At 51.4% G+C, this 21925-nt stretch overlaps 2 protein-coding genes across 5 annotated transcripts in view; one reads left to right on the top strand and one right to left on the bottom strand.

The window, feature by feature from the left end:
• Positions 1–1512: 1512 nt before the first annotated feature.
• Positions 1513–14583, top strand: FAM151A (family with sequence similarity 151 member A). The gene is made up of 8 exons (XM_090049509.1): positions 1513–1872; positions 3423–3569; positions 5218–5370; positions 7036–7195; positions 9272–9496; positions 9902–10041; positions 12774–12917; positions 13807–14583. Exons 1-8 carry the CDS (start codon positions 1737–1739, stop codon positions 14457–14459), a joined length of 1758 nt encoding a protein of 585 aa, XP_089905635.1. The 5' UTR covers positions 1513–1736; the 3' UTR covers positions 14460–14583.
• A 1570-nt stretch (positions 14584–16153) lies between these two features.
• The window catches only part of ACOT11 (acyl-CoA thioesterase 11), an 89090-nt gene continuing 83318 nt past the window's right edge, over positions 16154–21925 (bottom strand). For all 4 annotated transcript variants that reach the window (XM_090048560.1, XM_090048556.1, XM_090048557.1 and 1 more), the window contains 4 exons: positions 21612–21745; positions 19364–19495; positions 18631–18757; positions 16154–17502 (listed from right to left, as the gene is read on the bottom strand). In XM_090048560.1, coding sequence (XP_089904686.1) covers positions 17347–17502; positions 18631–18757; positions 19364–19495; positions 21612–21745 — 549 coding nt within the window. In that variant the 3' untranslated portion in view covers positions 16154–17346. The remainder of the gene's footprint in view (positions 17503–18630; positions 18758–19363; positions 19496–21611; positions 21746–21925) is intronic.

Here is a 21925-nt window from a genome sequence, read left to right as displayed (position 1 = left end):
GCTTGTTCTGACGTGTACGTGGTCGGATGCTGGGGGGAGGCCTGCTGGAAGTCTCCAGGTCAAGGCAAGGGTGACACGACCGTGGAGCTCTTTGGTTTTGAACGGGGATGGCCATGGGAGGATTGCCTCAACCCACCGCGCGGAGCGGGGCCAGAGATGCTCCTTGTTACATGCTGCAGGCCAGGAAGTCCACAGTCAGCCCTAACTGATTTGGGTGGGATCCCTTGGCCCAACTTCCATAAAAATCCTGCCCGTCATACAAAAACCCAACTACTGGCAATATCCTGGAGATTTGCACCCCTGTATCTGAAGGCAAAATCGGATCCGTTGGCTACCACGGGGTGACTTAGGTTCTCCTGAGCTTTTGCATTTCCTGATTTCTGCGTGTTTTAGACCAGTGGTCTCCAAACTTTTTTGATTGTGCACCCCTATCAGAAAAAATTTTGAGCACCCCCCCCAATATATGTATATTTATATTCATATCCCCCATCAGTAAAGAAATGTTTGAGCACGCACCCCCAATGTATGTATATTGATATTTGCACACCCCATCAGTAAAAAAATGTTTGAGCACGCACCCCCAATGTATGTATATTGATATTTGCACACCCCATCAGTAAAAAAATGTTTGAGCACGCACCCCCAATGTATGTATATTTATATTCGCACTCCCCATCAGTAAAAAATGTTTGAGCACCCCCCCACTATATGTATATTTATATATGTGCCCCCCCATCAGTAAAAAATGTTTGAGCACGCACCCCCCATATGTATATTTATATTCGCACACCCCATTAGTAAAAAATGTTTGAGCACGCACCCCCAATGTATGTATATTTATATTCGTGCCCCCCATCAGTAAAGAAATGTTTGAGCACGCACCCCCAATGTATGTATATTTATATTTGCACACCCCATCAGTAAAAAAAGTTTGAGCACGCACCCCCAATGTATGTATATTTATATTCGCACTCCCCATCAGTAAAAAATGTTTGAGCACCCCCCCACTATATGTATATGTGCCCCCCCATCAGTAAAAAATGTTTGAGCACACCCTCCCAATGTATGTATGTTTATATAAATACGCTAAATAGAAGTTCTAATATTTTCTTGCCGCACCCCAATGGATCGTCTTGTGCACCCCACTTTGGAGACCACTGCTTTAGACAGCAGCTGCTCAGGCAAATATTACTGACAGCTCCTGGCAATGGGAGCTGGTCTGGGCTGGCCTCAGCTTGGCTTTGTATTTGTTTCTCCAAACCCCGCTGGAGCTTCGCGAGCAGGTGGCAGGTCGCGGGCCCATGCATGCCAGCACGGCCGGGGAGGAAGGCATGCGCTTCACCATGCAACTGTAGCCGGGACTTGTCGGGTGCCTGGCTCGGCAGGCTGCACACGTGGCGTCAGAGGGAGGGGGCGCTCGGCTTCGCTGCAGAGAGCGTGGGAATGGACATTGGGGCTTTGAATGACTGAAGGCGGGGCTAGGTCAACCCAGGAAAGTTGTGTAAAGTCCTCTCCATGCCAAAGTCCCCCCGAGGCAGGGCTGGGCTCGTCAAAGAGGCCCTTGAAGAGCACTGGTTGGGAGGCTGTACATAGCTCCTGAAGGCTGAGGACACTCGAGCCGTCAGTTTAAAAGCCCCCCTCTGCAGCCAGCCAGCCGTCCCTCGCTTTCCTGTCGGACGAAGCGGCGTTTTTGGACAGCCCGGCCGCTCCCAGGGGAGTGCCTTGAGAGGGCAGGGATGACTCCCAGCAAGAAGAGGTGCCCCTCCCCGGGAAGGAAAGGAGCTGCAGTTGCTGGCGTCTGTGCCGTCGCGGTGGTCGCCGCCTGCGTGGCGCTAGCTGTGTGTCTGACCGTCCGCACGGCGCCGCGCTCAGGTACAGAGGCGAGCTGGAGCGGCAACCCCAGGCGGTCCCAGAGATGCACGGCCGTCTGCATGAGACAGAAGGTGGACTGAAGTCGGCTATGCCGAAGGGGCAGGGCGCAGCCGACCCCTGGGCAGCGGGCGCACGGGTGTGGAAGCGTGTCGGCGGGGCAGGTGCAGGCAGAAGCAACGACGCTGCAGCATGAGGTTTAGGGGTGCAGGCTTGTGGCTCTCCCAGTTTGTGCAGCTCTCCCATCATCTCCCCTCGAGGACCGGGCTCCAGTCAGCCTGCACGGCGTCCGGCAGCCGGGAGCGTTTGCAATCCCAGCTCCCCCAGAGGCCCGGCTTAAGTGACAATGAAGAGCCCCCCGCGGGACTGTCAATACGCACTGCGCAGGGCGGGACACTGGCCCTGCCATAGCGCATGCAGGTGGACTCAGCAGACAAGTCAGTAGCTTGAAGGAAAGATCATTGTGTTTGTTTCCTTTGAGTTCGTGAGGGTCTGGGACTGAGGCGGTTGGTTAGGATCCAGAGAGCACGGCCGTTTTTAATCGCATTTTTTTTTACAGGGCTTATTTGTGGCTGCGGGCGGGGGCTGAGAGTCTGTGCTGGGGTTCAAAGGCACCCGGTGCCTGTCTGAGGGCACTGCCGGGCTCTCTGTCTTCTCAGGGTGCTCGATCCCGAGCAAATACAGCCCGTGAACTGTGGCTTCAGGCCCATGGGGTGGGAAATTTGGCAGTGGGGGGAGTGGTGGCCATTACTAGTCACCACCCCCCCACCATATTCCCAAAGCCCGCGCCGATCATAGCCAGGTCACACCCCTGTGCTGCATCTGGATCGGGGCCAGGCCATTCTCCTTTCCCCCTGCGGGGCCAGGTTAGGGCCAACCCATGCCCCCGTTTGCCCCCACAGGGCTAGGTTGCACCTGGGCTACCCCGCATCTCTTCCATGTGGCCAAATGGCACCACCACACGGGTGCCAGTACCAGATCGGGACCACCAGTGGGATCCCACCGCCCACCTGGCCCACTGGGGGAAAAGGTTGAGCAGCACTGCTCTAAGCAACTGGTGGCCCCAGCCCCTGGCACGCTCGTCCCGGCAGAGCGTCCTTCCCCCTGTGCAGGGAGCTGCAGGATCTGATCCCAAATGCTAAGCGCGGCGATTCCTGCGACACCTCCTCGCCACCCACAGATGAAGCCGGCAGTCTATTCATCACACCCATCTGCCAAAAGCTGCCTAGTTAACAGATGTTAACCTCTTTGGCTCTGCAGGAGTTGAAACAAGTGCATCCCATAATACTAGTGAGCTTCTTCTATCAGGACATAAATCTTTGGGCGCAGTCAGGCGGTTATAGTATTATTTCCCTTCGTGTCCCTAGCTCACCCCTCATAAAAGTCCAGACTTGGGTTGCTGTAGTTTGAGGAAGAAAGCTGCTGCTTATGAAAGCACGTGCAACTCTGATTTAGTTCATCTAGCAGGTGCAAATCTGCCCTGCCCTCTGCCTGGTTGAGTATGACATTGATTTCCCGAAGTCATTCATAATGCTGCTTCCTCCTTGTTGCAGACCCAGCGCCTGAACCAGCCTTCAGCACAGCTGGAGACCTGTTGGACTATCTGCTACAGCTGGGGCGCATTCCCCGAAAGGATGGGCTGCTTGTCACCTGGTACCATGCTGCAAACAAAAAGAGCGAGATGGAAGATGCCTTAAAGAGTAATGGGTTTCTTTTCCCATCCCTGATTGTCTCCAGAGCTAGGAAAGCGAGCATAGCCGGGGCAACCAGTCCTCAGCCCACAGGTCCCAAGCTGACCCCTGCACGAGGCAGCAAGGACTCTTTTCCTCCTTGAGCAGCCCTGCATTCAGCTACCAGGGAGTTTTCCCCTTTTTAAAGCATTAAATAGCTGCCACAGGCAAGGTGGCAGGCATTGTGGGTCTGAGGTACAACACGTGCTCAGCCCTTATATTCCTAATGGTGTGATATTGGTAAGCCGTGGGGTCAAGTCCTGGTTTGATTGAAGTCGGTGCGAAAGGGGCTGTGCTTCCAGGCCGTGGGTTTGCTGGGTCTTAGAGCACAATATGGGCAACCCGGGCAGCCCTGGAGCATATTGGATTTTGGAGCGATCACATGGGATTAGTGGCCACTCAGCATTTGTAAAGCTGCCTTATTTATACATTCATCTGACTGGGGAGAGGTTTCCACCCTATGAGACACTTCTGAGTGGATTATCCCAGATATAAGATAAGACAAAACAGCCTGACAGTGGGTTTCTTAGTAGTAAAAAGTCTAATATTTAAGGAAGAGAAGAGGTCAGTTAAAGTTTAATGTTCAGATGAATATATCATTCTCTACACTTAATCAAGCAGCAGCAATCTCTGATGATAAGTAGAAAGGGATAGTTCACATCACAGTGATAAAAAGGAGGGATTGCTCAGAGTTTCACGAGATAAGGCTGTTCTATACAAATTGAACGTTTTGTGCCACATTCAGTTTGAAACGGTTCTGTCTCGAGGCGATAATGTGCACGCAGACAGGCCCGAGAGCTCCGTGGCGGTGCAAAAAAAATCAGCTTTTGATGGCCTTGCGCGAAGCTGTGCAGATCACCCATTTCATCTCTCAGATCAGATCTATCACAGGGAGCGTCTGGAGCCCTTCCAGAAGGAGAACAGCGAACTTTGCCGTCCTGTGTCCGTCACCTGAGGAGTCAGGGAGCACTTATCGCTTGGAAGCGGGGCTCAGAGTAACAAGCCCCGTTGGGAGCGGGTGTCTAACACCAAGTCGAGAAGAACCACCTTTCTGGTGCCTTCAGTCCAGCTCCACATAAAGCCTCCCAGGACCTTGCTGGGCTTTGGATCAGGCCTGCCATGATCACCCAGACACGCTCATCTGTTGTACTGACAGCCAGTTAGACTGCTGCTTGTTAATTAGAGGCAGGGGTGGTAGCACGGTTTGCTGCCTTGGAGGGGTCCTGAATATTATATATGGGAATTGTTTCTACTTGGGCTAGAGGAGGCCGGAGACATCACGGAGGTACGCAAGGCTTGGTCTGTGCTACCACGCTTTGCTAGCATACCTATATCAGCCAGAGGCTGTGGTCGCCCTCCCCAGCTGACGCAGCCCTGCTGACACTGGGGGAGGTGGGGCAGCAAGTATGGCACTCCTCTCCAAGTCCTGTCAGCTTTAGCACCTGCTGAAAGATGAGCGCAGCGCCGGATCCTACCTCAGGTGCTCAGCACTTTGCAAGATCAAGCCCCTCCTGAAACGCCTCCGAGGTGTAGGAGCTGTGATTTATACACCAAGTCTCTCCCTCTCGTCATGCCGCACCCAGACAAGGCCTCATCCTGTGCTTCATCGCCTGTACAGGTGAGGTCATGGTGCTGGAAGCGGATATCAACATAGAAGGAAACATGACCCCTAACGAGACAACCAAGCCCATCATGGCACATCCTCCTGCCATCTACAGTGATAACTCTTTCCAGGAGTGGCTGGATGCCGTCCTGAACTCTTCACGCAAAGGTAAGGGAAGGTGTGCTTTTCAATCAGCTGATGCAAACCCTTGCCCTTAGTTGTTTATGGAAACAAAGGATGCCTAAATGCTCTGCTCATGACCCTGTCGGCCTCTTCCAACGGTAGGACATTGCCGGCCCTCAACCCCCTGCTTTACTTGTGGCAGGTTAGGGCACTTGTGGTGACTTCGGGCCTTGCAGTTACATGACAGAATTGATTGTGCAGTTTTAGAAAGGGGTTAGACAAGGATGTCGTGTGGCATGGTTTAGATAGGAATGATCCTGTCTAAAGGATAGGTCGGACTGACATGGGGAGACAGGTGGATGTGGTGTTCCTTGATTTTAGCAAGGCGTTTAATACGGTCTCCCACAACATTCTTGCAGGCAAGCTAAGGAAGTACGGGCTGGATGGATGGACTGTAAGGTGGATAGGAAACTGGCTGGAGCATCAGGCTCAGATAGTAGTAATCAATGGCTCAATGTCTAGTTGGCAGCTGGTACCAAGTGGAGTGCCCCAGGGGTTGGTCCTGGGGCTGGTTTTGCTCAATGTCTTCAGCAATGACCTGGAGGATGGGATGGGGTGCACCCTCAGCAAGTCTGCGGATGACACCAAGTTGGGGGGCAGGGGAGAGTAGATACGCTGGAGGGCTGGGCTAGGATTCGGAGTGACCTAGACAATTTGGAGGATCAAGCCAAAAGAGATCTCATGCGGTTCAACAAGGACAAGTGCAAAGTCCTGCACTTAGGACGGAGCAATCCCATGCACCGGGGCGACTGCTGGGCAGCAGCTCTGCAGAAAAGGACCTGGGGGTGACAGTGGACAGTAAGATGGCTATGAGCCAGCAGTGTGCCCTTGTTGCCAAGTAGGCTAACGGCATCCTGGGCTGCATGGGTAGGTGTGTTGCCAGCAGATTGAGGGAAGTGATTCTTGCCCTCTATTCAGCACTGGGGAGGCCACATCTGGAGTCCTGTGCTCAGTTTTATGCCCCCCTCCCCACCCCCCACTACAGAAAGGATGTGGACAAATTGAAGAGTCCAGTGGAGGGTGACAAAAATGGTTTGGGGGCTGGGGAACATGACTTATGAGGAGAGGATGAGGGAACTGGGCTTATATAGTCTAGAGAAGAGGAGACTGCTGATTTAACTACCTGAAGGGGGGTTCAAAAGAGGCTGGAGCTGGACTGTGCTCAGTGGTGGCAGACGACAGAACAAGGAGCAATGGGCTCCAGTGGCAGCAAGGGAAGTTGAGGTTGGATATTGGGAAGAATTTTCTCACTAGGAGGATAGTAAAACACTGGAACAAGTTACCCAGAGAGGTGGTGGACTCTCCATCCCTGGAGGTTTTTTAAGACCTGGGTAGACAAAGCCTTGGCTGGGATGATCTGGTTGGGGCTCGTCGTGCTTTGAGTAGGGGTTGGACTACATGTGACCTCCTGAGGTCCCTTCCAACCCTCATTTTCTATGTGTCTATGATCCCGACGCAGAGGAGACTTCCCAAGCTTCCTTCCAGCCCTACTTTGCTATGATGGTATGATTATATAATGAAGCAGCACTTGCGGTGGCCAGTGGCAGGGCAGTGATAAACATAGGGCCCCTCGCTAAAGGTGCTGGGAGTGGATCAGCCGCTCATGTCAAGTGGCACCGGGACTGCAAAGAGCAACGCTCTCTCTGGCAGGGATCAAGCTGGATTTCAAAAGCATCAAAGCTGTTGGCCCCGCTCTGGAGATTTTGCTAAAGAAATCTCAGGAGGTGGACATCAACCGACCGGTGTGGCTGAACGCGGATATTCTGGAGGGCCCCAACGTGCCCCTAAACATATCACTCAATGCCAGCACGTGAGTACGCCCAGCTCTCCTGACCACTTGCTTTGTGCTTCTCAAGCCCTGGAGAATCTGAACCATCACCCCCCAGTCACCCCAGTCAAGCACCCTCCAATCAACCCCATGCCAGTCAGCCGTTTCCAAGGGAGAGGGGTCACTCAGGAGCAGGCATCACCTCTTGCCGTCACTGTTACCTCTGCAAGTTCCTGATTAAAACAGGGGTTAAGCTTGCAGTGGGTTTGCTAGGCTTGTATAACTACAGGAAGAGGCAGAGGTAGCAGTCATAGCCCGCAGGTACCCTCAGGTGCACACAGGCCGGTCCCCCGCCGCACAACCCTGGCCCTTATCTCCCAGAATGACACAATAGACGTGGGATGAAACACTCGATTACAACCTGGTGCTAAAGCCTTTCCAGCAGCCACCGGGACACCAGAGATGGGCATTCAGCTGAGGGGCTGATATACAAGGCGATAAGAGAGCTCTCCAGAACATCGCCGGTCACACAGGACCAGCTCCGCAGAAATACCGAGGGGCCTGCTTACCCCTGAGCCTTTAGGCTAGCAGGTGCTGTACTTTCTTGCATAAAATGCAGTGCTTGTTTCCCCCCAAAAGCCAGCGGTTGGTATTTGGACCGCTCATTACACGCCAGGAAATACAGTAGGAGCAGTTTCTGCCGCTCACCAGGCAAAAACTACAGTAAAGTCTGCATGATGCATGGAGAGCAGAGCAATGAGTGCGGGCAGCTCCTTAGCTACTGCTACTCAGTTACCTACTACAAGAAGAAAAAGTTGGGTTTTTTTCCCTTCATTCTGCCTTTCCAAAATAAGCCGTGTATTATATTCAGCAGCGCATTGTAAGTGCGAAAATACAGGGAGGGGGAGAACAAGCTCGAGGAATTTCTAAACATCCCCTCGCCCCCTGGGCGCCTCTGTAGAGACATGAGTTTAATCAACCCAGCTGTCTGTATGGCAATGGACAATACTCGTAACCAACCCAGGTTGGCAGCGTGAATCTTCTGGACAGAAAACAGAGTTTTTAAGCTCAAAGGAGCCTGCTTTCCCATGACCCGAGGTCCCTATTGATTTCAGATGCCCCTTACACACCAGTGAGTGCATTACGTGGCTGACGGGAGTTTTGGGGCCAGACTTAAATCCACAACATGGCCAGGAATTGAGGCATTCATTTTGGAAATGTGTTATCCCCCACCGCAGTAAATGTGTTATCCCCCCCGCAGTTTACCTTTCCTTTCTTCGGAGGAACAAACAGCCCCAGAGGGCCCAGTAAAGCAGAAGCGGCAGAGAGGACAGTTAGACTCAGCTCTGGAGGCTCTTCCCTCTTACAGAGACAAACATCTATAGTTTCAATGAGGCTCAAAGCAACAGGGTCCTAAGTTAATCACACTAAAACCCTACAGCATTTCCAGGAACGATCTCCTTTCGATACAGCAGTTTAAGCAATTTGCTGTGTTTTAAGAGGCGTTTGCAGTCTTCTGCATAGTGTCACAGTTTAATGAATAACTCTGGGAGCCCTGTCCCAGCCTGCCGGCCAAGCTGGGGCTGCGCCAGCCTCCTCGCGCTCTGCGGGATATACAGGTTTTTCCAGGTTGCCACAGCATGTGCTGCATGGCTGAAAGTGCAGGCCACTGAGGGGAAGGGTAGGTTTCTTTTATAAGTATTATCCGTATTTATACCATTTTAAACATCCGTCTTTTTTCCACTGAACTCAGGCCTCAGACAGACCATGTCCCCCACCATCGCTGCAGCCTGCTGTGAATCCAAACAGGCCGGCTCCGGGCCGCAGTAGACCTGGGGTCTGTCGGAGGGTTAGCTCAGAGCCGAGGGAGAGCCAGGAGAGAGCGGTGGGTGCAGATCCGTGTCGCAGCTCACCCTCACTTGTCTTCTCGGGGGAGAAAAGGCAAACTCGCTTGTGTGTGCCAGCAGCAGCGCCTGTGTGCATGTGCGTTTATACATCAAGATCCCCATCTAGTGGCATCCGTTACACAGTTCAAAGATTTGTGGGTTTAACAACAGGGTTTTGCTTCCTGGAGTCGCTTCTTAGCAGTGAACCCTGCCGTAAACGTGGTTCCTCTAGGTTCCTCTCGCTCGTCCAGGAGAAGTACCCGAACTGCACTCTGTCTCCAGGGTGGACGACCCTCTATTCACCGCTGTTTCCAAATCAAACCTACACCAGGGCAATGATTCAGAAGATGCATGACCTCATCAGGGACCTGCCCCAGAGAGTGACTTTCCCTGTCCGGGCCGTCATGGTGAGACTGGCCTGGCCTCATTTCAGCTGGCTGTTGAACCAGTCAGAGAGGTAAGCAATTTGCAGCACCAGTTTGTCTTCAATTTGTCAAGAGGTTTAACTTGGCCAGCTAGACAACAGTAATGGCCGGCAGAGCCTTATCTACACTACAGCTCAAGAAGGTGGGGCCTCTAAGCACGCGTTATACCCACACTGCAGGAATCTTGTGTAGTTGGACACTTGAGCATGAACAAGCCTGGCAGTGTGACTCGCTAAAAGAGAAATGTCTAGTGCCCTGGGCAATACTGGCTTTCCAGATTCCCAGAGCTACCAAACACTTAAGCCCCAGGGTGCTTTTCCCTTTGAAAGACCACAAAGAAATTGCGGCTAAGTAGCCAGCTGCACCTCCAAGTCACACAGAGGCAGCCCAGGAGCCTGCAGGAAGCCCCGCAACTCAGCTGCATCTTTTCTCCATAGGTACAGCCTGACCCTGTGGCAGGGGAAGACAGACCCAGTGATGGTGGAGGACCTCCTGTTCATCCGGGATAACAGCCGTGCTGAGCAGATCTACTATGACATTTATGATCCCGTCTTGTCTCAGTTCAAGGAAATGGCCTGTATGTTTGGATGATGGTATTGCCCAGCAGCCCCGTGTCAGCTTGGGAGCCTAGGGAGCAAACAGACATCACGTTTCATCACCTTGGTGCTGCCATTCAAATTTGTATGGCAGCACAAAAGCTAAATAAACAGACACCCATGCCCCTTGTCACACCACAAATAGCAGCCTTGACTCAGAGAGTATCAATTTGGGCTGGTGTTTAGCAGCAGATGTCTGTTTACTTTGTGGTGGGAGAGCGCAGGCTTCCCATGCTTTCCATCCGCCCTCAAGCACGTGCTCTGGGAGTTTGAATGGACCGAGCCTGCACACCCTAGGGATTCCCATACCAGATTGGGCCCCTAAAGCCCCCTGGCTTTCCTTGGAGACCCTGGGGACACATCTCAGTAAGTGGAGAAAGCGAGGTGCTACCAGAGCTTGACCTGCATAGGGATTCCTAGGGTGCACACGATCTGGCCCCTCAAGCCCCAGGACGACACGTCACCCAATGTCCCACAAGACCAATGAGTGGGACAACAGGCAGTGTGCGTTTCCCTCCATGAAGCGGATCAGCTGTGCCAGGACACGTCCTAGCACAGCTGCTCTGCCTCATTTGACAACATCTGTTTCTAAACCTAGTGCGCTAATGGCTTTGCATGCATGCACAGCTTGCTTAGGGTGCAGACACAGAATACTTACACTAGTAGCTGGAGGAAGCGAGTGACCAGCAATCCCAAGGCAGCTGCCTGCAATAGGCACTACTACAGGCTAGGCAGGAGAGGAGGCAGGAACAGCCTGTTTGCCTTGAGCTGACTAGAGTTATGGGCACACACTCCCACCACCCATGCAACCCACACTCCTGATTTCCAGGGGGTAACTGTACCTCATGGGGGAGTGCTTTATGGCAGTGTAGGGCTGTACATCGTGTCCCCTCCCCAGTAACACTGATATAAAGGCAGACTGCATGGCTGTGAACCTGCACCCTAAATAAATATGGCTAAGGCTGGGAGTGGGGGAAGCGGGGCACTGAGCGATTAGATGACTTGCTCAAGGTCACTCAACAGGTCAGTGGCAGAGCTGAGAACAGAGCTGCGGTCTCCTGGCACCCAATCCTGTGGCCTTCGTACAAACCCACACCAACTCCCGGCTCTGCTCCAGTCTCATGGGTGAGGAGGGCTATGCCACTGCCTACGCAGACAGTTCACTGGAGCCCACTCCTCTGTGCTTTGACACCTGTGGTATACACACGGGGGGGGGGGCAAATACAGTGAGTTGTCCCTTGTCCTAAAGCAGATATATAACCAGAAATTGCACAGTAGCCCTCTCAGCTCAATGCCAGGTTTAAATCAGCAGAGTGACTAGGAACGACACAGTCCTTGCCTGTCAAAATCAATACGCGGAGGGTGACAGTCTATGACACCTCCTTCTCATGGATCCAAAGGGAGAAAAGGCTTCCTAGACCAGCCAGTCTCCCTACCCACCAAGGTGGGCTTTTCCTCTCATACCCACAGAGATCATTTCATCCTGTGCTTGGCTACCTCTGCTCAGCTGCTGTTGGGGGAGGTCTGACCTGGAAATGGGGGGTGGAAACTATTGCCCAGAAACGCATTGCTCTGCCATCTGGGCTGATGAGTGACACAGGAATAAAGGAGTGCTCATGCTCTCTTGTGCTGCTCTGACATGAAAAAGGTCCCCTCTCCCCATGCCTGGGGGTGTGTGTAGGAACACAGGACTCGAAGAGACCTCTCGAGTCCGAGTTCAGACCCCTGTGATCACAGGCATCTGTGTCTTGGTCTCATTCGTAATCTGATCACGGTGCATTTTAAAACTACTTAGATTATTTGGGAGCAGTCAGGTTTGCCAAGTACGGTCTGCCTTGATTTTGCCAGGGCATTTTGGGGGGGATCTTGTAACCTCTTGCACTTTAATTGGAGAAGCGGTGGTGCCCAGTGCTCCCTAGATGCTTAGGGAAAAGGCTCGCTGTGTTTAAGATGAGACATAAGCAGGTGGTAAAAAAAGAATCAGGTCCTCCCAGAGTTTTAAGCTGTAGCTTAAAAACCTTGTCACGGAATAGCTCCGAACATCGTCCCTTGTGTTGTCTGGTTCATTAGATCACTGGTTGCCTTCCAGCATAGACAAGGCCTAAATTTCGGAAGTAATAAAAGTCAAGTAGCAGAACTTACAGCAACACCCCATCGCACCACAAACAAGCAGAGAGGCATTGCTCTCCCCCGTCCTTCGCCAGTCGGTGACAGCAGCAGCAGTCGGCACGCACTTAGGAAGCTCTGAGCCCAAGTTCTGCTCGCAGCCATGTATGCGTGACAGCTGGGACTGGCAGCACTGGATGCTGAGCTTTTAATTTACAGCTGATCAGCTGTAAAGTGCTTTCACTCTTCATCTGCCCATGATCCCAGGTTCAGTTTAAACAGTAACAAGTGCTGCTTGATCGGGACACAGCTAGCTAAATTGCTGGCTACAGAGGCCACGTTCAGTCTGTGAGCAGGGGTCCTGGCGATTTAATCCTATGTGCAGTTCTAGGTTGTTCCCTCCCCTGAGCAGGGTCACAGCCCATTTAACAACTCGCAGACCCGGCTGTGTTACAGTCCTAACTTACCACCTGCGGTAAAGCAGCAGTGACGGTAACTCACAGATTGGTGCTGGCTTCTTCCTATAGGCAGAGCCTGAGAGCCAAAAGCACAAGTAATGCACTGCATGGATTGATGGTGTTTGCTTCTTTTCCTCTCAACCTCACAGTGAAGTCGACCAGGAAGAGAGTCTACTACCCTGGGGGTGATTTACTCGAGTATTTTCACCCATCAGACGGGGACGGCCTTTCCATAGAGTGGTATGGAGTGGAACACAATGAAAGCAAGACATCGACATGGTCCACGCTTACAGGTGACTGTCACACATTTCCCCCCTTAGCCAGCTAAAAAAAAAAATCTAGGCAGCGTGGGTTTATAAGAGGGAGAACAAATGGCACTTGCTAAGTGTTGCAGCGCACCGTGGCAGGGAGGCTAGGATTGCAGCAGACATGCGAATGGGCTGGTTACAGACAGAGCTGTGAAAAAGGCAAGGAAATGAGAAGTTAGGAATAGGAAGGAGGAGGGATCTGTGAGATGCTGAGTTGCGAGCTCCACACCAGTAACATCAATAGATAAACCAGTGGCACTAGGGGCGGAAGGTGGGATATAAGTAGGCTTAGTGGGATGAATTACCACAAAAGAAGACCTATAAGCCGACTACTGGGAGGACCTGACCCAGCAGTAACAACTGTAGAATAGCCTGTGCAAGGTGCAGGAAGCCCTAATGGTGCATGATTCAAACCCAAGCTGTTTCAAGCAGTTGAGGATCCCTCATGAGCAACAATCCTAGGTTAGAAATGGGATTCAGATGACCCAGTGATCCTGGGCTAAGAGCCAATAGTCTAAAGGAGGTATAGCAGCAACTAGGCCTCCAGCAGCACGGCACTGGTCTACCAGCCAGGACTGCAAGGCGTCGCACGGACTGAGGGAAGCTGAGGTATGTAAGAAGAGTGACAGCTCTTGCCTCCTCAGGTAGATTTACCCCACAGCTGGATCAGTGCGTTTGGTTAAAACAATCAAGACAATAAGCCCATTGGGAATTAGCTGTCAAATTAATTTTACCCAAAGCCAGATACAATGGAGACATTACATGCCTCAAATTCTCAGTCCTAAATTACACCTACCGGTAAGTTTGCTGCATCCAAGGGGCCACTTCTGCTCAAGTTCATAAAGAGAAATCTCCTCTTTGGTTTCTTTTCTAGATAGGAGCGGCATGATCATACTGGACGTCGCTGTGCAAAACGGCACCGGTGGAAATCTCATACCAGTTGCATCAACAGGCACCTCCTTGGAAGAGTGTCTACAGACAATATCCAGGAGCCAAAACCCGTGGGGCATATTCCTGAATGTGACAAAACCAGATGCACTTCACCCCGCGCTGGAGCTCCTTAGTACGGCCTATGCCAAGAATCTCTTATGCAGCCCCGTATGGGTTAGCCTGGCTGTGTCCTACAGAAGCTTCGACGCGCCGGGCTACATGCACGGGGAAGACTTCCTGCATGCCATCAACACCATTTTCCCTCACGTCACCATAGCCCCTTGCTGGCCCAGGGAAGTGCTGACTGATGGCTACACTGACCTGCTGATAAAAGATATGCTCACACTCTGCAAGGGGCTCTGGCAACGCGTGTCATTTCAGCTGGAGGCAGTGCTGCTCGGTAAGTCCTGGCTACCTACTGCAAAGCTGCTGGAGGCATCGCCCAGCTACACCGTCACAGTGCGACACAGCTCTTCAGAGGGTAGCGACGGGGATGGCTTTCCAGGACTTCGGTCTATCAGTACTCAAGCGCAAAAAAGGGTCTATTATACCAAGGCAACACAGAAATGCTTTCGTGGCGGATGTCTAACAACTTAGAATTTCTCTGAAAGTTTAGTAAGTGGTTTGGTAAGGTTTCTTCCAAGCTCCACGGTTGGTCAAATATCTGTTGAGGTTGGAGCCACACCATCTTTGTAAGTGTAACCTGCCTTTATGTTGGGATTAAAATAAGAAGAGTGGACAAACAGCATGTAGCCTTCCACAAGCATAACCTGCGAACGTTCAGTATAGATTTATCCTGGGGAAAAATAACAGCAAAACTATAATGGTGTTCATCGCACCATGCCTGCCCATAACGAGCGTGGGGTAGGCCTTTGTTCGGTGGAACCAGGCTAGGACCTACTCCAGTGCCGCATACTGGCACAGAGCCGTAATACCACCTAGGGCAGCTTGCTGCATCAGAGTAACCAGTCATCTGTCAGCTCTAGATCCCACTGTAAATCCCACCGGTGCATAAAACCTTGCACTGGTGTTAATACGTTGAGTGTCTGTGCCCTAAGGAAGCGCTGCAGATGAAAGGCAATGAATTGGAATGAGTTTTCATGTAGAATTTCATTTTATTTTGCTTGAAAAAGCACCTCCAAACAGGACCCCCAAATCTGTTTCCATTTGGCCTCCCCGTGAGGAGGTTTAAAGCCAGGTGTGGGTCTACATCTCTCTGACTGCCTAACACACTGCCCTGACCACCAGACCCAGGTCAGACTTTATGCAACCCCATCTTCAGCTGTCCCCTTGGAGCGGGTGCTCTGGGAAGCCAAGACGGGGAGATACCGGGGCGGGGGGGAGAGGAGAGAAAGAGCGCGAGCACTGTGGTGCGGCTCAGGGAGTCGGCTGTTGCCAGAGGTAGGGGGAAGCCCTGGGTTCAAGCTTGGGCCCTTGCTTCCAACAGAGCAGAAAGTTGCACAATGGGCTCTGTCCATTTTGTTCAAGGACTATTACAGAGAAGGTGGGGAGGGCGACACAAGGGAGTGGATAATGCCTACCCTCCGGTCATCGTTAACTAGGATGTAGGTGCAAAGCCCTTCTTGAGGCAGGGGGCCTAGAACCGCTGTGCAGCTGATCTAACGCGGCTCCCCAGTGTGCAGGGCAGGTCTATTTTACCACAGGGCACGCGTGCGAACAGTGCAGTGACGTGGCTGCGTACGTGCCCTTTAAGCAAGCAACGTGAGCAAGGGTCCTGCCTACCACTGCCTTTCTCCATTGCACACTCTTTGGGGCAGGGCAAGGACCATCTCTTTGGAGACTGAATCTCTGCGCAGTAGATCGACTAGAACACACATCAGTCTATTTTAAACACAACATAAAAATAGTGGAAGCAGCCAAGGACCTCTAGGGCCTCTATTACTAAATTAATACTAATAATCGTTAATATTTTCTCACTTGGGATGTGAAGCCGTTCTGCTGGATGCAGTGGTTTGGGGGTTTCGTGAATGGACACTTGAGGCTAAGGCATCACTCTCCACATTGCCCCATTTTCCCAGTTCCCCTCTCCTTAGAGAAGGATCATTCAGATCTGTTTGCTGCAGTTCACCTCCAGGAAACGTGCTCATATACCACAAACCACCCTGCTCCTCCCTGCCTCCACTCCAGTTCCACGGACATTGTGCGGCTAGGAGACCAACCTCAGCTAGATGTGGGCGTAGAGCCAAAGGGGATCCCCTTCCCCAAGAAGAGCTGTACGTAATTCATGGCCAAACATTTGCATTGAAAAACACATGCACGCGCACACACACTGTATTTATGATGTGCATTTATTGTCACTTCTTCCATACCCACCTACAGTCATGGTCAGCAGCAAAATGTCTTGAGTTGCCTTGAGGGGATCTAGAATATAGCCTGGAGAAATCTGGATGGTGAGTCTAATATTTATTGTTCAACTCAAGTAGCTTATTAGACATCACAGGAAAATGGTTTTCAAAGCAGAGGCGCTCTGGAAATTCAGCCCTTTGTTCCCTAGTTACTAACAAGTAAGGAAACATTTCCTTAAAAACTGCACTGCTGCTGCAAGAAGAGTGAGACAAAAGGAATCAATTTTCCACCACCAATAGTTTCATCTCCCTCAGCCTTAGGCTGATCAAGGAAAATATGTGGCCACCATTCAAGGAAGACCCAGGGAAAAGAGCTATGATGAGGTCATAAAAGCAATGAGTTGTTTTACTGCTGTCCCATTATATTCTGGGAGGAGACAGGGCATGAGATTGCAGCACACAAATGAGGTATCCTACATCATAATGCCTAGTGTGTTGAACATGAGTACCAGGTTACTATAAAGCAGGCTGGATCCCACCCACCCCCACCTCCACCCCACAACCTGCCTGTCTTCGTTTACTTTACTGGAGTAAAGATGGCCACACTCCCCCAGTGGATTACAAGAACTGGTGGAAATCCTCTGGGTAGTGGTTATTTTCAATCTAAGCTTCAGGTTTGATAGATGTTGCTAGAAAAGTTCGTTCCTGTGCATGAGGTTACAGCATTTTAAACAACCCTTTTCAGTTCAACAGATTACACTTTCCTCTTTCAGTGCAAGGCCAATGGCTGGAGGACAGTACTCCTCCCCTTTGGCCAACCTTCTTATTTGCTTCAGTTTCTTGGAGGGCCAAATTTTGCACTCAGGTGAACACGCCAGACCCACCGGAGACCTCACAACTGACACAGAGGTTGACCCCGGTCTTCTTATAAGTGTTCATCTCCCTTCTCTTCTCTGATTACCACCATCAAGCATGTTGGAGTCTGAGCTCATTTTAGTTGTACTGCAGCAGGTGGATTTAAAACTACCGTTCTTTACTAGCAGTGCCACCAGCTGTATTTAACTAATCACTCATTTGAAGAAGGCCAATTTCCTCTTCCACCTGCATTTCACCTAGGTCATTAGTTTCAGTATGTGCATAAGACAATCCCAAAGGCATTGTGGAAGAAGTGTGGACAGTTACAGATTCTGGAGCCCGACTGTGATATTATCTTTGTTCTTCATCAGGAATCTCTCACAGGCTTCAAAGGTGGCATAGAAATTTGATGATAGTCCTGCGATGTTAGCAGTGACGTAGTTTAGGTATCCTGGAGTAGCTTGGTTGTAATAGGCCACCTGAAATCCACAGCACACAGTGGTTACTGACTCATGATGCATCCCTGGCATCCCCCAGCAGCACAGCAACACTGCCTTCCTCCATCCACTATTTACCAGAAGCCACTCAGAGAGAGGGTCTAGTATGGGCAGGCCACAAAAACACCACCTACTCTGATCCAACGGCTGTAACTTTCTATATACCTCTGGGTGGAGAAGGACGGCACCCATTGCCCCAGTCAACAGCATGAAACAGCAGCTGTGGCAAAGCTGCTCTGCAGCACTGAAGAATAAAACGTCCCTTCGCTGTTTAGTCATCCACACGAAAGTCTGGGGTAGGGCACTTCTTTGGTGTTGGGGAGTGTGAACACTGAAAGCAAAGCCAGCCGGGGGCGGGGAAGCTGGGAAAAGCTGCTTGAACATTGGGCATGAACTACCTGAACGTCTCGATTTCCTCTTTTCACGATCAGTTTGTGTTCACGATGGCCAAGACGCTGCACCCGTTAACAAGCAGGGGAGAAGATGGGACAGCCAGCGACTTACGAAAGGAGCTTTCACGTGGCTAACGCTGCCTGGTTTGCAGGAAACGTTGCCGTCCTGGAATTTGGTTTTGGTCTGTATCGCCCTGGAAGGCAAATTTCCCAGCCAGCCTAGCTGTGAAATCGACAAGGACGTCAGTTTCACTCGTGAGCTGCAGGGGGCTGCCAAGGGCCTCGGCCTGGGCACGGACCTGCCAGATGCGTCTGGCACGAGGCAGGAGCTGTGCAGCTGCAGTTGCAGGCTGCAGACTGCCTGACAGGGAGCCCGGGTTCTCTGGGAACTTTGCTATTTGCTATTTGCCACGGGAGGATCATTGCGACTCGAGCAGGTTCTGCTTTTTAAACAAGGGAAGGGGAGAAATGGAAGGATTCGAGAGATTTCCCCCACTTCCAGCACCTTCACTGCAAAGCAAGGGGGTGAAATGCCCGAGCTCCAGTCCCTCCTTGTTTTTCCCTCTTATGAAGCACGGTGGGAAGCTGAATCAAGCACTTGTACTAAAACCGAAGGCCAGCATGTGGGAGGCTCCTGGGTCTAGCACTCAGGCAAAGTTCACTGCACTCGTTATCGTTATCTGGGATCAGAGAGTAATCAAAGGGCTCAAAGTCTCACCTTGGCCAGCTCCTCTGTCTCTTGCCAAATGCAAAAGCCTGAGCACAGCGTCTCCCCTCGGGTATACTTGGGGTTTGCCGGGTGGGTGGGCAGCGTGACTGACCGGAACGCGACAACATATGGGTCACTGGAAAGGAAGGAAACCCAATTACAAACTGGTTACAAATGCATTGGAAAGGTGAGAAAAACACGGGGTTTTATATCGGCTTTCAAATTAACCAGGCCCATTGTTCAGGCCAGGATCACTTGGCCAATATGGAAGGGTGCACAGAGATTGTCCAGTCCCATGGTTAGGAGTCTCCCCAAGCACAGCCTGAATCTAGCAGATCAGGGCCTCGGACATCAGTCCCCTGTGTTTTGTGCAGATACCAGGGTGGGGAGCGACCAGGCCCTTGCTCTTGTGTTGAGCAGAAGCTTGGATCCTTGTCAGAAGCAGCCTGTGTGTTTCTGGGGATCGTTTGGATTTCTGCAGATCACCTTTGTCCAGTTACGAGATCTCAGCTGTAACAATCTCAACCCGCTCCAGCTAAAAATCAGGTGCCCACTTTGCATGAACCCTCAACACTGAATACTAAATAATAATGCTGGTAGAACGAGCACCAGCACGGTCATCCCCGTTATGTGCACCGACAGCCGGTACGTGAGGACTGATGGGCAGGGACCAGTTCATAAAGCAGGCACCACCGGTGTACGTCTGAGGTGCGATCTTAGGAAGCAGGGCCCAGTCACTTACCCCTTGTCACAAGGCTGTCTTCGCGAGGCCAAGATGATGAAGTCTTGAGGTTTGTTTTCTAGGCTGTTGGTTTGAGTGAGCACATGGTAGATCACGTCATCGTTGTCAACCTGCTGGACCAGGTCAGCACTCCTGAAAAGGACCACAAGGGTGTTCTAGAAAGGACTGTCTGAAGTCATAAAGGTCATTTTATTTTCCCACAATTGTGGGGGGACCTTCCCCCAGGAGCTCTGACATTACTCATGGCTCCGTTTCATCATACAGCGGCACATGGCAGTCTCAGACTGGAGCTAGTTCAAAGCCAGAGAAGACCCCGCAAAATAAAAATACACCTAGCCAAGCTCTTGATGGTCAGGGAGGTCTGGAGAAAAGCTTTCTTCACTGAAGTGCAACCACCATGGCTGATTTAAATAAATAGGTCAGCTCTCCCAAGGACTATGGGGCAGTATTTTTAAACCCATTTAAGTGCCTGCAGATGCAAAGGGGCCCACAAGCGCCCGATTCCCACTGTGTCTTTAGTGACCTTTGCAATGTGCTATGAGAATGGCGCAGAGTATCATTTCCCTAACAAAGTTATTAAGCATCCCACATAATTCCTTCTGGTCAAATCCTGAAGCCCTTCATTAAGCTGAGTGTGTGTTGACTTTGGTGAGGATTTTGCCCCATAAGAGGCAAGCAAAGAGTATGAACTAAAATCCCTGGGCTCTGGACCAGATTCTGGGTAAAAGCTTTTGACTTTATGCATTACAATAGTATTATGGAGTAGGCTCCACACCATTCTTGTGCAGTGCCTCTTCCGGTCTGGTGTGGTTTAACACCTGCCGTATTTGGAGGATGGGGTCAGATCAAGTTCACATTTTCAGTGGAATACTTAGGTTTTAATGAAAGATGCAAGGAAGAAGTGTGGTTCGGTAGCTAAGATTAGAGCCAAGGAGTTCATAGGTTCCCAGTGAGACCTGAGAGGGAGTCATTTTGAAGCACCTTATAGGTCAGGAAACCAGCTGTAAAACTGGCTGAAAAAAGCCCAGTTACTTCATTGGTTATCTTACTGCACCCTCAGACACACCGCACTGCTCTGGCCATGCTTCCTCCCAAATAAGAAGCAGCATAGCTATCTATGTCCTTGTGGTGCCAACACAAGCTCATTAGCATGGGAACTGGCTACATGGCAGCATCCCTCACAGTGCTAATTAGCTCACTGGAAGCGCTGGGCAGATGCAGCGACACTGCTTCTGGTTTCAGCGGCAGCTTGTCCAGAGCAGGGCGGACGTGACCATACACCCAGCAGAAGGCGAGTTATGGCCCCAAGGCAACGTAAGATGAAGAACAACTTTGCTGGCTGCTCCTTTGATGAGTTACGTCCTGCATTCACTGACGGTGAACTAGAGGGTGGTCCTGAGAGAGCGAGCGCCATGCTTCAAAGAGTGCTTAAAACTGTGCCCTTCTCCTGTCTAGTTTCTGTTCAGGTAAAAGGTAAAAAACCAAACCCACCATTGCACCTCCAAATAAAGACAAGCTGCCTGCATGTGGGTGCCCTTGACCCCATTCCTCTTCTCAGTAAAATAAATCCTAACCAACCTCCGAGGCCAGGAGCAGCTAAGATCTGATTCCAGTCATGCACGTGGACAGCTGCAGCATGACCCAGTGGGCACAGCCGCTGCTGGGAGATGGAGCATAGCCTTCTATTCTGGAGCTTAGGTGACAGGAAGCTATGATCATAATCGCCCCACGTGGGAACGCAACATGTACTATTTGAAGACCCACCCCTGCAGGCCTACAGCCCACTGCTAGGTTGGGTTCTCAAATAAAGGTCCCGAGCCAGCAGAAGTGCCACCAGCAGGCAAGCAGGGCCCTCAACTGGCTTGCACAAGTCGCTGGTCTAGAGGAGGCAGAAGCCGGCAGCTAAAGGAGATTCTCCTCGAGCTCATCTAACAGAAACATGAGTTGAGTCCCAGCTTCTGCTCCACGAGGCCACAGAGGAGCACTGTCACCAACAGCTCTGGTGTCTGGGTGCATGCAGCCACGCTACGGGATCCGGGTTTGGGAGTGGGTTGCGGACAAAAGGGACGTGCATCCTGCCTGGCTGGAGTGACAAGTCCTGCTCAGCTGGAAGAGCCACTTTGAGGCAGGGACACCAAAAGGAAGGAAGTTGGGGAGTCCCATCCAGTCAGACTCCTCCTCCTGTCCCTGTCCCCAAATAAACAGAGTCCACGGGCCACAATCTTCTAGCCGGCTTCAAAGTACTTACGCATAGTGACCATCCCATTCACACCTCCGCCTCAAGTCGGAGAGAAGCCAGAAGGCCTGCCAGGCAGCCATGGGCACGGTCATCTCTATCCGGAAGGAGAGGAATTTGTCTTCCTCCAGCATGTACATCTTAACCTTGGAGAATGCACAGACACCAGATGAGAGGCGCATCCTGTTCAACTAATCATTTTCACCTTAGCGCAGCATTGCCAAACGGTTTTGATCTCTCTCCCTTTTTCCTCCCCTCCTTCCCCTGCCCACACACAGAGCTTTAATTACATCAGCATGAAGTTCCAGCTAATTATCATGGGACAT

This window comes from Crocodylus siamensis, chromosome 5 (assembly GCF_052110815.1).
Source record: "Crocodylus siamensis isolate JL-2025a chromosome 5, ASM5211081v1, whole genome shotgun sequence".
Classification (NCBI taxonomy): domain Eukaryota; kingdom Metazoa; phylum Chordata; order Crocodylia; family Crocodylidae; genus Crocodylus; species Crocodylus siamensis.
The sequence above is the reverse complement of the archived record's forward strand: the minus strand, read 5'-3'. Positions and strand labels throughout refer to the sequence as shown.